This window comes from Thunnus thynnus, chromosome 13 (genome assembly GCF_963924715.1).
Source record: "Thunnus thynnus chromosome 13, fThuThy2.1, whole genome shotgun sequence".
Lineage (NCBI taxonomy): Eukaryota > Metazoa > Chordata > Actinopteri > Scombriformes > Scombridae > Thunnus > Thunnus thynnus.
Window position 1 is genome coordinate 16,507,215 of NC_089529.1, and position 20,616 is coordinate 16,527,830.

At 39.2% G+C, this 20,616-nt stretch overlaps 1 protein-coding gene across 1 annotated transcript in view; it reads right to left on the bottom strand.

Annotated features, from left to right (window-relative positions):
- Positions 1-194: 194 nt before the first annotated feature.
- caln2 (calneuron 2) overlaps positions 195-20,616 on the bottom strand; it is a 30,136-nt gene continuing 9,714 nt past the window's right edge. The window contains exons 3-6 of the mRNA XM_067608313.1: positions 16,831-16,974; positions 14,700-14,812; positions 7,164-7,317; positions 195-3,521 (exon numbers count right to left, since the gene is read on the bottom strand). Of these exons, the coding sequence (XP_067464414.1) occupies positions 3,394-3,521; positions 7,164-7,317; positions 14,700-14,812; positions 16,831-16,974 (539 nt within the window). The 3' untranslated portion in view covers positions 195-3,393. The remainder of the gene's footprint in view (positions 3,522-7,163; positions 7,318-14,699; positions 14,813-16,830; positions 16,975-20,616) is intronic.

The window sequence follows — 20,616 nt, forward strand, 5'->3', positions numbered from 1 at the left end:
AAGTTATATGTAATTTAGGTCCATTATTAAAGAACGTTTCACCGTTCTTCCAAGTAATAATTTCATACTCTATTCATACCGGTGACATTTGGACGTTTTTTTTGTACTCCAAAGTATCCCAAGGCACAAACATCTTTCACAAGTAAACACAAATGCCTTATGTTTCTATCAAAACAAGGTTTTATTGCATAAACATATATGGATATATTTTTTTTTTAGATTAAACAGATTAAATTTGCTATTTGCATTTTTAAATATCCATTCAGTTGGTAACTATTGCTGTTTTCTTTCTCCTTTTCTAAGCAGCATGCCAAGGTTGTATTACATATCTGTGTTTAGTTTTTATCTCTATACAATCTACAAGGTAAAAACATGTTTTGGTAAAAACAAATCTCAAAAGCAACTTTCAAAAACATGAAATTCATGAACTGATTCTGTCTTGCCAGAGATGTACAGTATAACCATGTAAACTTCAAAAGTGTCGATAAAAGGTCTTTCAAACGAGTTTCCCCTTACACAGCCATGCAAGGATGTCTGAGTGGCACAATTATTAGATAGTTGTTAAGATAAAATGGTCTATGCTGGTTTCAAAAGGACCAAGATGCTAATAGACAAAGGTGGAAACATGGTCCATTAGTCAAATGTGAATGTGCTGAGAAAATCAAAGACATAAACTGACTTACAAGGAGAAGTGTAGCTTACATTATACAGCAGTTTATACAGGACAATGAGGCAGTGAGAACGTACCATAAAAACCTAATGTGACTAGAACACACGATATATTGTATTCAGTGTCAATTTTAACCGTCCACAGTGAGGCCTACAGACTCTACCTTAGATGAGATGAAACAGAGATGATGATGATGATGTGACCTTGTATTTGCATATTTATGAAAATGCCCTCTCCTGCACTCTGATTTGATTAATAGCTGGTAGAAACTAGAAAAAATGGCTATTACAGTATAAATTGGAAATTCAAATATGTGACAGTAGTACATACATACCTACATGTAAACCAAGGCTGTGCCACCACAAAGAAAGATTAAATGGATTTCCCTGCCTTTCAAAGACATGAAAATCTAAACAACAACATGCATACTGATTTACAGTATAATACATTTTTGCTGTAATTCTTGATCTTACAAAGCTATTTTTTATCTGAAAAGAAAGCCCTCTCCCCTCTTGCCTTCTTCATATTTTGTCTAACCTGGACATCATATAAACCTACACGGTTGGTTTGATTGAAATATCATGTATTCATCCACCCTGGCGAGAGACTTGAGAACAAATAATTGCTCCAAAGTATTAATGGGAACAAATCAGTCTCTGATCCTATAATGTCCAAGGGGAGCACCGTGCACTTTAGGAATTCACTGTTGCCATTATGGCATGTAGTGTTGCAATCAGTAGTAATGAACAGACACAAGTCTATCACCAAGATAGCATCTACTGTACATAGGGCTGGGTGATTTGATTGAAATATATTAGTGAATAAAAATATTTTTATGATATTGATTAGTAAAATAATCAGACTGTTGACTGCGATGTAATGTGTTCCACTGTTATGCATTACATCAGAAAAAGCTCATTAAATGTGTCAAAAACTTAATCTCAGATAATCTTAGCTTGAATGAAATTTTGCTTGGAATCGCTCACTTGGATAACAGTGTTTTGTAAAATAACAAGAAATTAATATATCATTATGATAATTACATTAGATAAACAATGACATTTCATTATCGCCCAGCCCTACATCCACATAAAAAAAACATTTTAATCTTCAAATTTAATCTCTGTCATCACTGGGATGTTCAACCTTGAGCGGCTCCATTATAAAAGAAGAGGAGGGTGATTGTAAACCTCCTACAAGGTCGTTCTCAAACTTTTTTCATTCCAGTGAGCTTTATAAAATTGTAGTGCTAACAGGTTTGAATCATAAAACATAGCTATGACCCCAGAAACGACCCCGAGTACTGCAGCAGTTACTTTCAGTTTTCACAACCAATCCTGAGCTGTACTGTACACTGGTGCAGGCGGCAAAACCAATTAGGGTTGTGGGGGAAAAAAATGTTCTTGGTCTCCGCCTTTAAAATGTTCACCAATACAGACCAAACTGCCCTTGTGACATTGACACAACACACAGCAAAGATTAAATTCAGCGGTGTTGCTCCTCACTTCTGAACACCTTGTAAACATGGTTGTTCACACACTTAGCTGCAGTTCTCATTTAAACCACTAGAATGCAACCTTTTCTAAGAGAACAGCTGTACCAACAGTGTGTCACAGCTCTACTCTAGATCCCTGATTTATCTCACTAGTTTCTAACCTTTATACATTCTGCTGTTGAGAGGAATTATACATCACACAAGCTACAGTAAGTAGTGCTATATATACAGTGAAATCAATGGGAAACTGGAGTTAGAGTAGTGTTTGGTATGGCAGTGTATGTACTGGCATGCTTTTGTGTGGTCTATATTTAACCACAGTTGGGCAGTATTACAATGAGATGCTGAAGTGAAACATTTTCTCCCAAAGCATAGCTAAAAAATATCAGCCCAGTCCTAACTTAACCAAAACCATAGCTGTCTCTTGTTTTTGACCATCATATATTTTACTCCTCACACACAGCCTGAGCTTATGTGGACAATACTGTCTAATACACGCCCACATAAATGCTAAGTAACCAATCAATCAATCAGTACGAAGACTAAAGAGTAGACTAAGCGGGACAGTGGTGATTCTCAAGTGCTTACTGAGTTGTGTTCCTTGTAGATACATGTAAAGACTTCATGTGCCCCAAGATTTGCAGACTGAGTCGAGGGTGTGACGTTTCACAAAAAGTGTGATGCTCATTCATGACTGTATGAAATGTGAGGGATTTACAATGCTTTTAAATGCTGTGCACGACATTCACTCAGTTCACATTCAGAGCGACTTCTCTGGGGTAAATATGCAGTTGTCCATAATAACCAGTGTTTGCTTTTGAAATCAGGAATGGCTCAAAGCACCTGATAAATGTTAGAAACATTTTCGGTAATTAGAAAATCAAGTTTAAAGGGCATTCTTAGTCTTGAGAACGGCAAAATAAAACCGTCTATTTATTCTCACAATTTATATAAAAACATAATTATTTTCCAGTTCAGGTTCTTCTCTATAATCAGTAAGTCCAGATACTTTACATGGTGACATCTTCAATGCAAAACAAACACATCTCTCTTCATTTCACTCATATCGTCTGCTTCTATAAGGATAAGTTCAAATTAAATGAAAAAACAAAACACAACTGATTGTTCAGAGAAGTGCTTGGGTTGTGGCTGGTCCAGCTTTGGCTGCAAAGACAAGATGTGAGGTCATGGCTGTTCTGTCCACTTCCCATGCTCACAGTGCAATTGGTTACTCCATGCCGTTCCGCAGCATCTGATTGGCCGCGATAAGCATGACACTGATGATGAAAGCCATAGCGAAGGCGCAGATCAGGCTTTTCCTGACGCATGTCTGTCGATTCTTCTTTTTAGGATGGACTGAGAGATGTGGAAGAGAAGAGAAGAGAAAGGAAAAGAAAGAAAATTGTATGGTTAGGTAATTAATTTATTAACACCAGTGTAACAATAAAACACACATGAATGAATAAATACAATATAACTTTAAAGGAATAGTTTATTTTGGGAAACACGCTTTCTTACTGAGAGAGGGAGACAGCTTGACTTAGCATAAAGACTGGAAACAGGGGAACAGCTTTGTCCAAAGGTTAAAAAATCTGCCAAGCAGCACCTCTAAAGGTCACCAATTAACATGTTATACAGCCAGGGGATACTACAGGAAGTCACTGCACCTGGCCAAGAAATAGTTCAGCCACCCCAACTCCCCCCTAAAATCATAAATTGACATTTTTGCATATATCATTATGTACAAGCAAGATTTAACACCTTTAGAAGTGCTGAGTGACAGATTTTTACAGAGCCTGGGTGTTTCCCCCCTGCTTCCAGGTGTTATGCTAAGCTAAGCTAACTGGCTGCTGTCTCTAGCTGCAAATTAATGTACAGACAGAGTGGTATCGATCTTTTCATCTAACTCCTGGCAAGACAGCAAATATGTGTATTTCCCAAAATGTCAAACTATTCCTTTAAGTGATTAAATGAAAGCATTAGGTCCAAAAAATGTTATATAATCGATACATTCCTGTCAGTACATCCAATTACTGAACAATATGATCATGCACCAGCATTTCAGTCAAGTATACAGCATAAAAAACATCAGTGGATGGCTGGAGAAAGACCAAGGAGGCCATTTAAGTTTACATTTGATGCCAAAGAACATACTTTAACTGAGACAGGTGTTATGATCTTGACCACTTGTTACCACGTATCTGAGGCGTCATACTCAGATCATGATGACACCTGAGCCGCTTATATTCGCTGAGTGATATGCGATCAAATGTTCAGAAAATGCTATTAAGTTGACCCTTGAGTTGTTTTGTCACACATACAAGAGTGAATTTTTCATCCTCATATCAAAAAAATTAAGTAAAACTATTTAAAACAACTAACAAACTACACTGTTTGTTAAAGACATTCTCTTCTCTTATGTCTTCATAAAAATATTCAGACTGGTGTACAGTGATTAAGAAATTTGACCTCTTTCTCTTTTCACTCAAACAGAGATGGGAACTGGATTAAATAGCAGCCAACATTTCTAGTCGCTACCTATTGTGGCATCTCCAATGTGTGAAAAAAATGATTAGATAAAAAGACACAAACTGAGGCAACTACTACAAAGAAATAAGAAGAGTAAGGTGGAACTTTTTGTGCTGTTATCTGACCCTATCTGTTTGGACTGAGAGCCCTTTTTTCCCCCAAAGACATAATCTCTGAAGATTGAAAGAGGAAAGGAGGCTTTGCAGCAAGAACAATAACCAAAAGCTTCCTTTCTGTCAGTTCTCTTGTCTCAGTTTGTTACAATCACATATTGTACCGCATCAATAAATCAAGTCAGAGCTCTGAGTCATGGATCTAACAGGGTACTGTGAAGGGCGCTGACTTCCCACCGGACAGGAGAGAAGATGGGAAGAAACCAAGCATGAAAGAAAGAAGTTGACGAGGTTAAATGTGGGGAGACATACAGCTTATCTTTACGTGAGAGGCTCTATACCTCTTCATCTCCTCTCTATCCTCCTCCTGCCTACTTCTCCTCTTTCTATGTCTTTATACTGTTCTTTTCCCTCTCCCTAACTCCACCCTTCCCTCAACACAAGAAACTTTGTGAGAATGCCCACCCAGCAGTTGCCTGATCCCTTCTTTAGCCTCTTATCACCTCCTTCACTGTCCCTTCTCTGCTAAGTTTCTTCATTTCCTCCCAGCTGTCTCTTTTTAGGTCTCCCTGAAACTGCAGGCCAGTACTCAATGGATTCATTAAGACTTTCCTAGTTTGCTAGCGCATTTGATCTGTCTTTACCTTTGTCCTATCCTGACTCGGTGGATGTTTCACAGCGGAAAGGCAATTTCTGGATGTGCACCGAAACTAACAGGGGGTCAGAGCTGAGCTTTTGTTTCTCTCTTCTGCTTAAAGCAACTTGGTCTTGTGTCTCAAGAAAATACCCTCAGTGTTTTACTTGGGCACTAGAGCTTTATGGTCTAAGAAACTAATGCGTGACCTCGACATTAGCAGATTTTAATATTTAAATATTACATCTGTTTTCTTGAATATGCCTCAGCTTTCTTGGCCTTTCCATTGAGACCTTTGAGATGAAAACTCTGTGGTGTGTATTCATGTTAAAATAGCAGCAAATTAAAAATGTAGGATTTTACCTTGAATTTTGCCAAGAAAGTCATTTACAAGTCCTTGTACTTTATGTTCATGGGAGTAAGGGTAACTGGTTTTTAACACGCTCTACACACTGCACTTGTCTTTGGCTTTTTCACTTCAGACTTCAGAATGAGTTTTCGGTGACACCTTGACTTGTGACATCAATTGGGATTTTATAATACACACCATTGTTCCATTCATGTCAAATGGATTTGCGACTTTGTCTTTTTCTCTATAATTTAGCTTTAAAGGAACAGACATTTTGGGAAGTACACTTATTCGCTCTTTTACTGAGAATTAGATGAGAAAATCAATACCAGCTTCATATCGATCCATTAAGTAGCTTAGCAGTTAACAGTTAGCCTGCCTCTGTCTAAAGTTCAAAAATTCACTGTAAAAGCTCACTAATTAACAAGTTGCATCTTGTTTTTTTAATTTGTGCACAATTACATAATAATTTGTTGTCTTGTCGTTGTTACTGTGACGTTGCCAGCAACCAGCGGCCACTGGTCACTAACAAATAGTTCCAGCATGTAACTCCCCATAAAACTGTAACTTTCCATTTGTGTATGGAGTAATAAAAACAAATTACAACATGTTGATTAGTGAGCTTTAGAGGTATTGTAAGCGTGTGTAGCTGTTTCGTCTTAGCCTGCTAACAGATTTAACTGCCATGTTGTTTCACTTCATTCATTCAACCAAACATTATGTTCATTTTAGCTAGTTTCTTGTTGAGAAGGTGTAGGGTATCTATTTATGTTTCCCCCCATACAGTCTATGAGCCATACTAATCAATAGTGAAGTGATTTTCAGTTGATACAGAAGTTGCAATAGTAGTTGCTTGGGGCAGTAAACAAACTAATCCTAAATATGTCAATTTAACTTACAACAACAATCTTGCCCACGCTTGCTCCAATTTCTTTGTCTCTATTTATCATGGATGTTGCTATAACTTTCTAGCTATGTAGGAAGATGACGTCCCTATTCTTAATCCTGTCAACTAAGCGTTGCTTGGTCAGTTGTTTCTCCAGCTAGCAGAAACAGCCGTCAATGAGCACAACACTAGACCTATTTGAATTACTGAACAAATTAGAGATGTAGGCAGTAATTCAGAAGTCTGGAAACAGGCTAGTCTCCCCCCGCTCCCAGTCATTATGCTAAGCTAAGCTAATTGCTCCCTGACTCTCAACTCTCTGTAGAAAGCAAATAAGTGTATGTGTATTCCCAGATGACTCCTTTCCAGTTTGATTGAGGATACGCTTAGTTACTTGGATTAATGTTTTGATTATGTTTACTTAACTCAAATTAGTACCTAAAACATATGAAATACAGTACAGTTTCCATGAGAAAAGCTTCCTCACCTCCCTCATACTCAGGGCAATTCCCTGAGGTTTCATTGAGGCTCTCCTCCTCAGTGATGATGATGTTCTCTATGTCCTTCATTGTCAGGTGATCCCGGAAGGCGTGGAACAGCACCTGCTTCAGCTCATCCAGAGACAGCTGCTGCATGTCAAACTGCAGGGACACAAGGTGATCAATGCAGCGACACAGTCATCCACAAACTGGCATTATGAGGGCAGATAAATACAGAAGATAAGACTGAGGTGTGAAATGTACAAGCTGCAAGAAATGATGACATGTGTGATTTGTATGTTACTGCCTCAATGTGTGATGTACAGATACAGTATGTAAGTAGGGAAGGTGTCAGTTGTAATGTAATGGCAACGTGTTTGCGTATGCATCACTGAGGCTATTTTGTGCCCGAATCAGTATGCAACCTGTGCGTGTATGCTGATATAGGTGGATATATGTATGCGTACACACGGCGCTTAATGGACCCATCAATTAAAATGGAAACGCTGGTGCATTTACTCTCTTGTAGGTGATTGTATTCTTAGTTGTGTGTGCATGCTTGTGTTTAAAATAACTTGGGAGGCCCTGAGCAATCACTGACTTGATTCTTAGCCTTTGTCCTTTTCCCTTTCTTCCCTTCCAAAACATCACGTCCTTTCAGCCCTTCCAAAACAGACCCCTGACCCCCTCCAATCCATAGATGCACATGCACACACCATCCTCAAACCCACGAGCATGTGTCTAGATTATTTACCTCACTGACAGCCTCAAATACAATCAGTCGCTTGGTTTAGCACAACAGATGGACATACTGAGGCAGACGAGGCAAAGAGGAAGAAAACAGGGGGTTGATAGAGAGAGGAAGAGAGAGATACTGTAAGATGAAAGTATGGCGAGGTCAGAGAAAATTGAAGACGAAGGAAGTAGAGGGGGGACAGATGGAGAAAACAGAACTGGCAGATAATGCTGGTAGGGACATAAAAGAGTTGTGATAGTGAGGAGGAGATGCTCATTTCAGCGAGAAAATGATAATTTTACTCATGCTCTAAGCTAAAAGCAACAGATATTGTGTAACAAAGGAAATCTAGCTAATAAAGCTAATCTAGCTAATTTCAAATTGTATTACTAGGACTTTTTTGGTACTGAACGAAATGTTGTTGTGGCACAATGTGTGACAATCAAAACACATCAGTTATTGAAACTTGACATCAAACACCAGGTCAGATTTGTAGTTTATTTATTCTTTAAATGAATAGTCACCTTGAGGTTGCCAAGCAACCAGCAAAGTCACTGCACCCACCCAAGAAATAGTTCTACCACACAACTCATTAGACAACCACAAGCTGTAATTTTTACATTCAACAACAAACAAACAAGATATAACATGTAAATTAGTGAGCTTTAGAGGTGCTGGTAGGCACACTTTTATTATCTTTGGACAAAGCCAGGCTAGCTGTTTCCACCTGCTTCCAGTCTTTATGCTAAGCTAAGCTAACTGTCTTCTGGCTGTAAATTCATATTTAACGGATAGATATGAGAGTGGTATTGATCTTCTCATCTAATGTTTGGCAAGAAAGCGAATAAACATATTTTCCAAAGTGTCAAACTATTCCTCAACCAGATTTAGGTTTGTGTTTATATAACACAAACAATTGTTTTAAATGAAAAAAGGGTTTTGTAGAAAAACCTTTCTCGGAGTAAGGTATTGAGAAAAGTATTGTTGAAGGAGCTGTTCTAGCCTGAGTATCACAAACATTTCAAATGATACCCATCCCTATTGATTGCTGTTCTCTGTAATGTCATATTTCAACACTGCAACACAGCAATCACTGGGACGTAACCAAGATATTCCAATGCATACAATACACAAACACATACATGCAAACACATATTTTATGTTTGCATAAAACCAGGATTATTGAATCAGTTCTTTATTAATTTATTGCATGTCTGCCTCTGTGTGCATTGACGTGTAGCCAAAAAAACTCGGCAAATGTGTATTGATTCCAATCTAACCGTTCATGCCGCCTTTCCAGGTGATTTACACTGTAATTATGGAAACATGCATAACAAACACAGGTGCAGGTACAACACAAACATACACAAGATTAATAGCAAACCTGGGATATTGCAATAAATAAAGTAAGAATTCACGATTCACGTTCCGGAAATTGCTCAGTCTCTGTCTCGTTTTTCTATCTCTGTTTCACACACACACACACACACACACACACACACACACACACACACGCAAACACACACACACAAGCAGATACTCTATTTGAAATAGCAAACAAGCACTGGAGGAGATAAAGATAGAGGAGCAGTTATACACAAAAAAACCAAACAAAAAAGAGCATCATAAGTTATAAGCACCTTAGACAGAGTAAAGAAAAAAAAATATCTAGATGTAAACAAAAGTGCTTCTTCACCACCAAAATTTAAGAATTGGAACCTCTCACTCCCAATGTGATAGATGTTTAAGACACAAGACACCAACTTAATACCAGTTATCAATATTTTCTGATGCTTTTTAAGGTTGTTTGCATCAGTAATGTTTGCAGACACAGCAGCAAAACAGGCCTATATTTAAAATTCTTAAATTATCTATGTGATTATACTTCAAATTAATGTGGTGAAATGAAATTACAGATTGGATCTTCACACGCTCTGACTCCTGCATGCCTTGTTTGGCACTTCAGGGCAGAGAAACAGGGAGTGGCAGCAGCGGGCAAAGGGACTGAGCTGCCTGATTTCTGCTCCCCTTCTTGCCAAAACTGTCTCTGCCTTGAGTAGATGCAGGAAAATGGAGGTAAAACTTCTTGGACTGCAGCCGCAGGACGGACAACTTGACAGCTCAGGGCAGGAGCATGGAGAATGTACAATGTTCTTGTCTGTCTGTCTGAGGGGGGAAAAGCCACAGTGGAGCTGCAACCTGTTACCAACCAACAGTGATTTCTCCCCTTGCCCAGTCTCTGAAGGACATACACACACACACACACACACACATGCTCACACACACACGGAGTGATGAACAGGAGATGTGAAAACTCAAGAGTTTGCCTGTCAGTGCATTTTGTCTTTCACTGAATGAACTACAGTATGTGACGTGTGTTTGTGTGGGTGCATGTGAGTGTGCGTGTGACAGGAAAACAGCCGGGGATCGTGAGCAGTGACCGGTGACATACTGGAGGAGCCAGGACGCATCAGTCAGAGGAACAGGTGCTTACACACCATCCTTCCAGTCTAATCCTGCTTGCCCTCGAACAGCACAAGCTTGTTTCGTCAGTCGTCCACCTGCTTTGTCCTCTGACCCTTCTCTAAAAAGTCACCCAGAGTAACAACCTGCAGGCATTTCTTTCTTTTGTTCAGTACTCCTTTTCTCCTGTTTTTCAGTGTTATCAGGGTTAGACGCCTTTAAGTTCAAGATTTATTCTTTAAGTGCTTTAACCAAAAGGAAAATGTATACAAAAAGACGCACACATGTGCCCTCTATGTATACAAATGCACACACATAGAGGACACATATTGTAATAGCATAAAACTGCAGGTATGGTGAGTTATTTTTCATAAAGAAAGCAGAGACTACAGTGAACCACAAATGAATAATAGATAAATTAGATGCGCAAAAAAGAATCAGTTACAACTGTATATGATGGAATAAAAATATGTTTTTATATGACTCTTTAAAATAACATCATATTCAATAAATCTGACACAAACTATTCCACAGTCGAGGCGCTGAAACTGAACAGGCTCTGTCCCAGTCACTTTTAAAATAATTACTCACAGTGCTGCACTTTGGATGAAACCATCCACCAAATGGCAGTTATTATGTAACAGAGACTCAACACGTTTAAAAAAAAATTACTCTACATTTGGCATCACTGGTCATCAGTATGTGCGTTGCAGACTGTCTCAACAGATGTAGATGGCAGCGCTAAGCCTGACACTGACTATCTCATTCTGCTTCCTTCACCCTTCTTTTCAGTTACTGTTTTCATTGACAAAAATACTGACAGGTGGTCGAGACTACAAGTTAATAGAAGAAAACTTTCATAAAAACTTGTAACTTGACATAACTTTGACTTAACACTTGTAATGTAATTACCGGCACAAATTTGTGCAGAACTGATGTTCAATTAGATACAGTAGATTACAACGCAATCAAGAGACCCATTTGACTTTATTACTTTATGCAAATTAATTGAAACCAACGGCTGCCTGGAGAAACTGTCTTCACTTAAAAAAAAAAAAAAGATCTGGCATGCAACCTCTTGCAATTGTGGGAGTAATAACTGCTTCAAGGGTGGGTGACAAGGGTGGACGTAGAGTGTCTGTGTTACTGAATATTACTGCAAAAAGTCAAGGTTGATGTTGGGCGTACAAAGACGGAAACCAGGACATCCCATTTTCTACTGACAGTCAACTTTAAACTATCACAACAATCTTCCCCTAACATGTTTTTATATTACTAAAATTAACCCTATAACCAACTAAACACTAAGGCAGGTTTTCAAAATGGCTAGTTGTGAGTTTGAGGGGGACATAATGTGTTTTTTGTGATTTTCATTTATTTTTATACTGTTATGATGTCAGATGTCTATGTTCAATATGGTCAAAGGTCCAAAACATGAGGTGAACATATGTAAAAAAGCTTCCTGAAAGTCAAAAGCCAGGACTTCAACCTGCTCTGAACGCTTTGCAGAGTTCCCTTTGCTTCCCCCTTGTGATGAGATTGTTCACACATGCCCACAAATGGCTGTCCCTACTGTAGCGCTTGTTGCTAAGGTTGTTGCTAAGGTTGTTCCACTGGTTGTTCTTGTTGTCCACTCACATATTCACATCAATTAGGGCTTGAACATATACGGAAGTTTAAAAAATGGGAAAAATAAGCAAATTCTGGAGCTGGCAGAAGCTAACCAATCAGAACAAAGTGAGCTAATTGGGAGACATTGGGAGACATAAAGAGACAGGAGCTAAAACAGCCTGTTTCAGACAGAGGCTGAACTGAGGGGCTGCATAAAGGACCAGTGTAAGATAAATAAGGAGGTTTTGAACTGCAAATCATGCAAAGATATTCCAGCATAGCCCCAGGATAAGAATATACACCCGGAAATGTGTATGTTATGCCCTCTTTAGATATGCATGTTTTGTAGTAAATGGGCTTCAACATGGTTTGTTAATTGGTGGACAATGGGGTGGAAGCAGCTCAAGTGGTAGAGCAGGTTGGACATTAATCATATGGTTGGTTCAATCCCTCATTCCAACATGTGGAATCGTCCTTAAGCGAGACACTGAACCTCAAAATTGCTCCTGACTTGTAGGAATCACTTTAATCAAAAAGCATCTGTCAAGTTAATGTAATGTAAGGCTGGTTACTGACAACACTGGCTGGTTTAATTCGAACGTTTTTTCAGCTATTCTAACACGCTAGAAGATTCTGCAGACTTTTATCCTGCACTCACTCTGCACAAACATACAGTATTTCTTATAGACTTTAAACACTAATGATATTGGCTAAAAAAAATGTTGTTTTTAACACAGCTGAAAATGACTATCTTTAGGCGCTGTAGCTTAATTTGCAGTGGAAGACTGGTTGCTTCCTTTTTCAAATCTAATTTACTGACTGTCAGCAGAAATGTGATAACTTGAGTCAGGAGTTTTTCAAAGCAGATATCTGAATCTCCCAGAGGTTTTACTCGGGCCATGCTTCAGTGAAAAATAAACAGAAAAACAGCAATGTTTCTCAGATATTTCAATGGTACACCGAGTCAAACAAGCAAGATACAATAACAAGGATGCACGCAATTTATTCAACACATACACAAATGCACACACGTGGGGTATAATGTAATTACACACAAAACATACCAACTCCAGTCTCCCCAATGAAGTCAATCATACATACACATCGCACATCACAGTGCGAGGATATTATCTGAACATACTGAACTGAGTCATTATAGCCCACCTTCTCTTCCATCTCTCTCTTTTCCATACAATGGCTCTCCCTTTCTGCCCGTCTCCCTCTGAGGTCTGTGAAATATAAACAGACACACACACACACACGCAACAACACACACAAAACGCTGCTCTCACGGTCCTCAGAGACACACTTCCTCCCACCATTTCATCCTCCTCATCTCTCTTCCTATATTCTTTTGCTCTCTGCTTTCATTGCTCCACTCCCTCTCTCCTCTTGCATCTCTTATTTTCCTGTCCCCTTCTTCCTGTTTTCTTTTGGTCTGTCTCTCCTTTTGTGGGAGGTGAACATTTCAAATCACCCCAGAGACGCACACTGTCTGCGACCTTCATGAATCAGTGTCGCTTATACCTCTTCTTTCATTTTCTCCCACTCTCCTCCTTTGTGATTTTCCTTTATATTCCTGTATCTTTATGTGGGGCATCCTTCCCGCGCCACCCCAACCCTCCCCTTCCCCACATATTGTCCAGCTCGCCTCTCTATTCTCTCATCTCTTTCAGCCTCCCTTCCTGGCACACTGTAGTCTGTCTTCCTCTCCTTTATAGATGCAATGGGTCTCATTTATAAAAGGTGTCATATTTCACTTGATTTAGAAAGGAATGGTCCTGCGGGGGTTTTTTTGTTTTAATTTCTATTGTTTTATGACGTGTGAATGGCATAAATAGTTGGGGTTTTTTTTAATGTTATTTTCTGAAGTGATTGCACAATGTTATCTATGATGAAGCATGTCTATGTAAATGTGGCCCAGTATGTGTTTGTAACCTGAAACACGCACACCTCCTCATTTCAGTGAGTCACCCTCTAAATGCTTCTCCTCTCATTTAACTCAAGGAAAGCAGAGAACAGTTTCCTGAGAGCTGCCCCCCCCCCCCCCCCCACACACACACACACACTTACACACACACACTCAAAACTGTGCACTTTTCATTATTGTTGCCTGTCTTACCTAAGAGGCAAAAACACTCTGACAGCAGCAAATTTTTTTTATCTGGAATGCAACAATTTTCAAAAACAAAGTGAGCACGTTCAAAAACATGTAGATGAGCTGGAGCTTTAATCACCATTGAGCCCAGTGTGGACGCTTGAAAGCACACAAGCTCAGATATCTTTCCACATACAGAGGCGCATCCCTGCAATCTTTATTATGGTAATACCTTCTGCATCACTGTGAATAATAAACACACCCGCACATCCAAAAACATACACAAACCCACATAAAGAAACACGCTTAATTCTCAGCAGGTCTCTTTTTCCTTTAAGGCTCAGAGTCGGAAAAAAAAGTGTCTGTTTCTGCAAAAGAACAGAAGAGGCAGGTAGGGGGCCTGAAAGTGTGTGTGTTTGTGTGTGTTTTTACACTCATTGTGTGCCTGTTTAGAGTCTCTGCAGAAACTAGGGCTGTGCTTAAGGATGTAGACTTGCTCTCACTGCTGAAACACACAGTCAGAGGCAGCGTAAGTGAGAGGAGGCGTAATAGATGGAAATGATAAATGATCAAATGAGTTTGAGTGATGAGAAACACACTCTTTGCCAGCTGGGAGGAGACAACTTTGTTTCTCACCTGCCAGAAGATGTTGTCAATAGTGTTGCCCAGGAAGCCTTCTCTGTTGTCGGATGACAGCAGTTTGGGCCCCAGTATCGTCATAAACTCCTCGAAGTCCACCTGGCCGTCTCCTGCAGGCGCGTGCACACACACACACACACACACACACATACACACGATAGTCAGGGAGACAATAGAAAATCAGACACACAGACAGGGAGGCTGTCAAACCGGAGCTAAATAACACATTTTATGCAGAAGTTTATTTGTTTGCCAAAACAAAGAGAAGCACCCTGAGACAGATCAACAGATGGAAGCACCCTCATCCATGACAAACAGCCATGCATCATCAGAACTAATTCACTTTTCAAATAAAGTGCGTGCACCTGTGTGACTGCATGCCTGTGTGTGTGTGTGTATACATAAACAATAATGGTATTGGTTTATTTTTTTTTTTTTTTTGTGACAATTCAGCAAACATTTAAATTAAAGACACAACTTGCAAGTGTTTGCATTATCTATTCTACTGCTGCATGTTGTTAGAGATAGCAATCAACAGCCTGCGTCCCATAGCATTAATACTCACTGGACATCTTTACGACTGCATGTCTTATAAATTGAGTTACTGCAGAGCTATTATTCTATTTATTGCCAATATTGATAACACCACCAGTTTATAGCGCTGTCTAATGTTCTGTTTATTATTTGTTATAATAAGTAGCATATTAGAAGCATTAATAGTGGTCTCCACATGTCTCAGTGCTGTTGTGTTAGTAGGATAACACTTCTTCATCATCATCTTGTGGTTCGTAATTTCCGAGTAATTTCCAAGAAGTCCCCTAGAACGAATTATGTAATTAGGTACAAATGACAGAGAAAATAGAGGCAGCGCACTTGCAATAAATGAACTTCATTTGTCTAGTCTTTTAGTCAGGCAGGCCAGCTGAACATGCAAAAATGTGAAATTTGTCTACAGGCCAAATTTAACATGTACAGAGAATTAAGTTCTCAGTATTTACTTAACTGGAGCTGTTCTTCCAAGGAAATTAGAGCCAAATTGCATAATTCTTTCCAACAAGACTAGGGAATTACAGAACTGTAAAATGAAGTATTACCTTGTATAATTAGTATCATGAGCATCAGTTCTCTGGTCCAAAATCTGACTGCAGTTTCTCAAAAATGCAGTTTCGGATTAACCTTTCATATGTTATACAGTATAGTAAGACCATTTTGTCTGAAACCTGAATGACAGGTAAGAAGATATTGCCAGAGATCAAGAGATCAAGATTTCTTAAGGAGGGATTTAATTGAATTTGATTTAATGACATAAAATGAATAATCTGAGAGGCTTGTGCTGGTTGTCTAAAACCTGATAATAATTGACAATAATTAACTAATTGTACCAGTGACTGCTTTCAGAGCTTTATTAGCGATTACACAGAGATAATAGAAGTCAGAGGTGGAGGATTTTTAGACAGATAGTGTCTCTCCTCAGAACAAATGGCAGCGCAGCTCTCAGGTGGTCAGACTACTCATGGAAGCGAAAGCAAAAAGCTTTTAGCTCTGACCTTTGATATTTACCAGGAGCTGTGGAATCAAGAGCAGCAGATAAGAACCAGTTGAAAGATTGACTAGCTTGTTTGTGATGCAGGGACTGCTTAGGAGTAATTGTAGTTCTCTGTGAAGCAGAGCTGGAGTTTAAGGTGCAGGAGCAAACGGGTTATCTCTGTATTGTCTCCAGGGGAATTTCTTTCTGACAATTGATCACCTGCTGCTCTTAAGGCAGTTTAGAGACAGTTTTGAGGGAATATTTTGAAGATAGCTTTAACTCACAATCCCATTTGGCCTCAATAAAGTGAAAGAGGTATTAAGTTCTGTGTTTTTGGCATCATTCAACAGTGTTTTTTTATTCACATCACTTTAAAATTCATTTCTAAGAAATATTCATATGGCTTTCTTTGTTTGGATGGAAAATAACCTTCTTCAAGGTTGAACACGTCATATTTTAATACAGAAACAACATTACACATGCATTATGTGTGTCACACTTGTCCTTTGATGAAAAGATCTTTTTTTTTTTGTATTTTTGTGTGTTTGCAAGCTTGCTCTGTGCATGCACCCAAGTGTGTGTCCTTATGTAGTGCCTCACCATCCATGTCCAGTCTCTGCATGATGATGGCCAGCTCCACTTCACTGGGCATGTAACCCAGGGAGCGCATGGCCATTCCCAGCTCCTGTTTGGAGATGAAACCATTTCCATCACGATCCAAAACACGAAACGCCTCACGGATCTCTGCATGACAAAGACACATCGTATTACTGTACATTACTGATTTTATCCTTTCTTTCTTTCTTCTGGGGACATTAGACCAAAAATAAATAAATAAATAAATAACTTATACATTTTACTCTTATAGGTGATTATGGTCTTTTATATTATGGTTATTTTATATTAACAGAAATATTTCTATAGATAACCAATATATTATGTATTTTGTTAGCATTGGATCCTTTTTTCCTTGAGTGGAGGTAAATGTGATTTGTTTCATGTGTCTGCTGATGTGTGGGTTTCTGGTTAGTTCAGGAAAAGGTTACCAGGTGTGGTGTAAGATGTGGAAATGTGTTTCATCTCCACTTTGTTTTTTAAATTAATTTTCCTCTCCTTGTTTTGTCTTAAAGGTTGAGAGCTCATCATAGAAGATGATCTGTTCATCTTGATTCTTTATTGCCATTAAAAACCCCAAGGCCGGGACATAGTTGATTGAGGGACTTCTCTGGTCTGTCCTCTGTGTGTGTGTGTTTGTGTTCATATCTTATTCATCTACCTTTATCATAATTGAGATGCTGTGACTTATTCTGTGAAACATTTATAATGTCATTGAAAGGTTTCTTTTCATTTTTATAGTGCAATATTTCTGCCTTGTAATCGTCTAGTCTGTAAAATGTGTTTGGGTTTTTTTTTTTCAAATTGTCTCCTCAACATTCTTTGCATTTGATCTTTGGTTTTCTTCAGTGTCTGTTATCATTCTTTTGTCTATATTGTTACACTTCTTGTTACATTATAAATTTTAACTGTCCTTGTTTGTTCGGTCATTTGTTCAAAACTTAAAATGATCTATGTTTACGTTTTCCAAAGAAGGACCTGCTCATGTGAATAATGACGGTTGTCTCCTAGGAGCAAAGGCAGAAGGAGCGTGATGTTGTTATAGCACCGCAAAACCTCTTAGTGAGGAGGTCGGGCTGGATGATTGGGTCATCAAACTGTGTGACATTGATATGGGAGAAAGCTGTTTGCATCTCCTATCAACAGTCAGCACTGGTTTCTTTTAACTACAATCATTCCCTAACCTCAAACAAGTACTTTTTGTGCCTATACCTAACCAAGCCTTAAAGGTACCCTGTGGAGTTTTAAACCACTAGTAGCGCAATGGAGCTGTTTTTACGAGTGGGTCCACATTTTGTTTGTATAATTGCTGGTTTCAGGCTATTCCACTGATCGACAGTTGGTGGCGGTAATGCACATAGAAGTGTCACAATGCACCTACAAGGGTAGCGAAGAAGAACACTGCAAACTAACAAATGTAGACGTAAACAATGCATGATTTAAAATATTCAAAAGAATTGGCTTTGCAAATGTTTTATCAGGAGGCAACTGTACGAAACATGTTTGGACACATACAATGTGGTTTAGTAAGAAAAACTGAATGTAAACTTTTGTTTACAAGAAAGCTCCACGAGGCATCTTTAAATGAATAATTAACCTATAGTGAATATTTTTAACATTAACGATGGATCATATGACTGCTTGTATGTAAAAGGGGTTGATTGTAGTGATTTTTATGCAAAAAATTATCAAGGAATTATCTATGGAGCTTTATAGCAACTCTCATTGCTTTGGTTTTAAAACCTGCAACTGTTTTGTTTCATTCCCACCATTCTCATAGCATAATTATTGGCAAACAGCTGTTTTCAGTGAAAAAGCTTTACAAAACCAACTCTACACTACTTGTCCGGGACCAAAAAGCAAACAGAAAAAGTTAGTGACAAGCTGGTAAACATAGTGGAGCATTTAGCAGCTAAAGAGACAGATATTTCTCTTAGGAGTTGGTAGAGACCAAAAGCAGAGCTGAAAGGAGAGTAAATATTGGAGTTACATCAGCGAGGTGGCCAGAAATACAGCTCTTAATAATATTGGTCCATGTCTGGTCGGGCAACTTTTTGCAAACTAGTTTGCCCTATCAATTTATCAATAATAATTTGTTAGTGCTGTGTTCACAGCTTTGTTTCTGCTGCCCAAAGTGGCCAAAATCAGTTATTGCAGGGTTAACCAGTGGTGGCAGATCAGAAATGTTCATATGACTCATGTCTTGCAAAGGTCATTTGTAACAGTTCTGCAGGGAATTATCAAACAGTGACATCCTGACAATCAGTGCGGTGAGAAAATGCTCATATGGGTTAATTTCGAGGGAAATGACACACTATCTACGTTGTCATTTAGGTTGGAGGACTTTTGATTTGAACACATTGTAGCTTTAAAAATAGAGACTTAGGCCTACACAATATTAAATGGGTGTGTGTGTGTGTGTGTGTGTGTGTGTGTGTGTGTGTGTGTGTGTGTTCAGTCTCATAGAAAGCATGTAACTGTGAGCCATCAGATTGTGTCAGTGAGATGGACTGACCCATGCGAGGAAATAAATGAGTAACAGATTTTAGCAGGTCGGTAGATGGTATTTAAAGAAGCTTCCCTGGCGCTAATAACAGGTTTTCCCATTAACGGGAAGTGCTGCAGCCTTTCTCTCAGACAAATCAAGGTGAGGCTGATCTCCTGCTCTGCCTCTCTCTCCCTCCCTCCCTCCCTTCCTCACTCCCTCCCTCACTCACTCTCCTTGTCTCTCTTACATCTTTATATACTTATTGTATTTTACAATCCCAGAGGGGCCAGTCCCAATCCCTCCACACAAACACAATCACCACTAGCATCGCCAAGAGAATTTCCGGCCCTCTTCTCCCGCATAAAAGGCTTCCTTCTAACTTGAGATTGTAAGTGAACGTGCAGCAGAATTACTTAAACCTCTGAGGACCTTCTTACAAAATACCCTGGTCAATCTGTGGTTAATTACCTGTCAATCAGCTGGTATCATGTGAGTGGAAGTGGAAGGGGGGAGGCGGCGCTTTGGGCTGGGGTGGAGGTGGTCGAATTTATCGACAGGATAAAGACCACAGAGACAAGACAGACTTTCTGGTCTTTATTCAACATCTTTTCACGGAAGAGCACTCAATTTTTCTGTGGGTCTTTACACTTTGCGGGTGGGCGAGGGTGTCATTTCAGCTGGCGTTCAGCATTTGTGCAAATCTTTACAGGAGAAACACAATCGAAAAGAGTAATAGCCTGCTGCACGATGGAATTTAAATCACGATTTCCCTGAGACTAATCCTTTTCCTAACTGAAACAATGAATTTTACATGAAGTTCATCTCTCTCTGTCTCTCTCAGTCTGTGTGTCATTAATATTCTCGTCCTGACATGCTGCTCCTTCCTTCCTCTGTGTAATAAGTCCGTCTCAGATCTGTCTCCTATGCCTGTCTTTGCTCTGTCAGTTGCAAGAGAGCCGAAGTTCAGTCGCAGCCCCCATCTAAGCCTGTAAATATCCCCTACGGCTGATAACTAGACTCAAGCACCATGCCACTGCCTCCCTTTCTCTCTCTCACTAAATAAAGTGAGAATCGGAGGCAAGGGATTGGGAATGCGGTTGACTGTGCAGCCTCCCAAAACAAAGTGAGATGTATTTGTATGCAGCTCAACAGTGAAGAGTACATTTTCAATAGGGTACGAATGAGCTGGTCTCTGATGTATTACTGTGCAATGCCTGGTGTGTGTGTGTGTGTGTTTGTGTGTGTGTGTGTTTGTGTGTCTGAGCATGCAGCCCTGCCTGTCT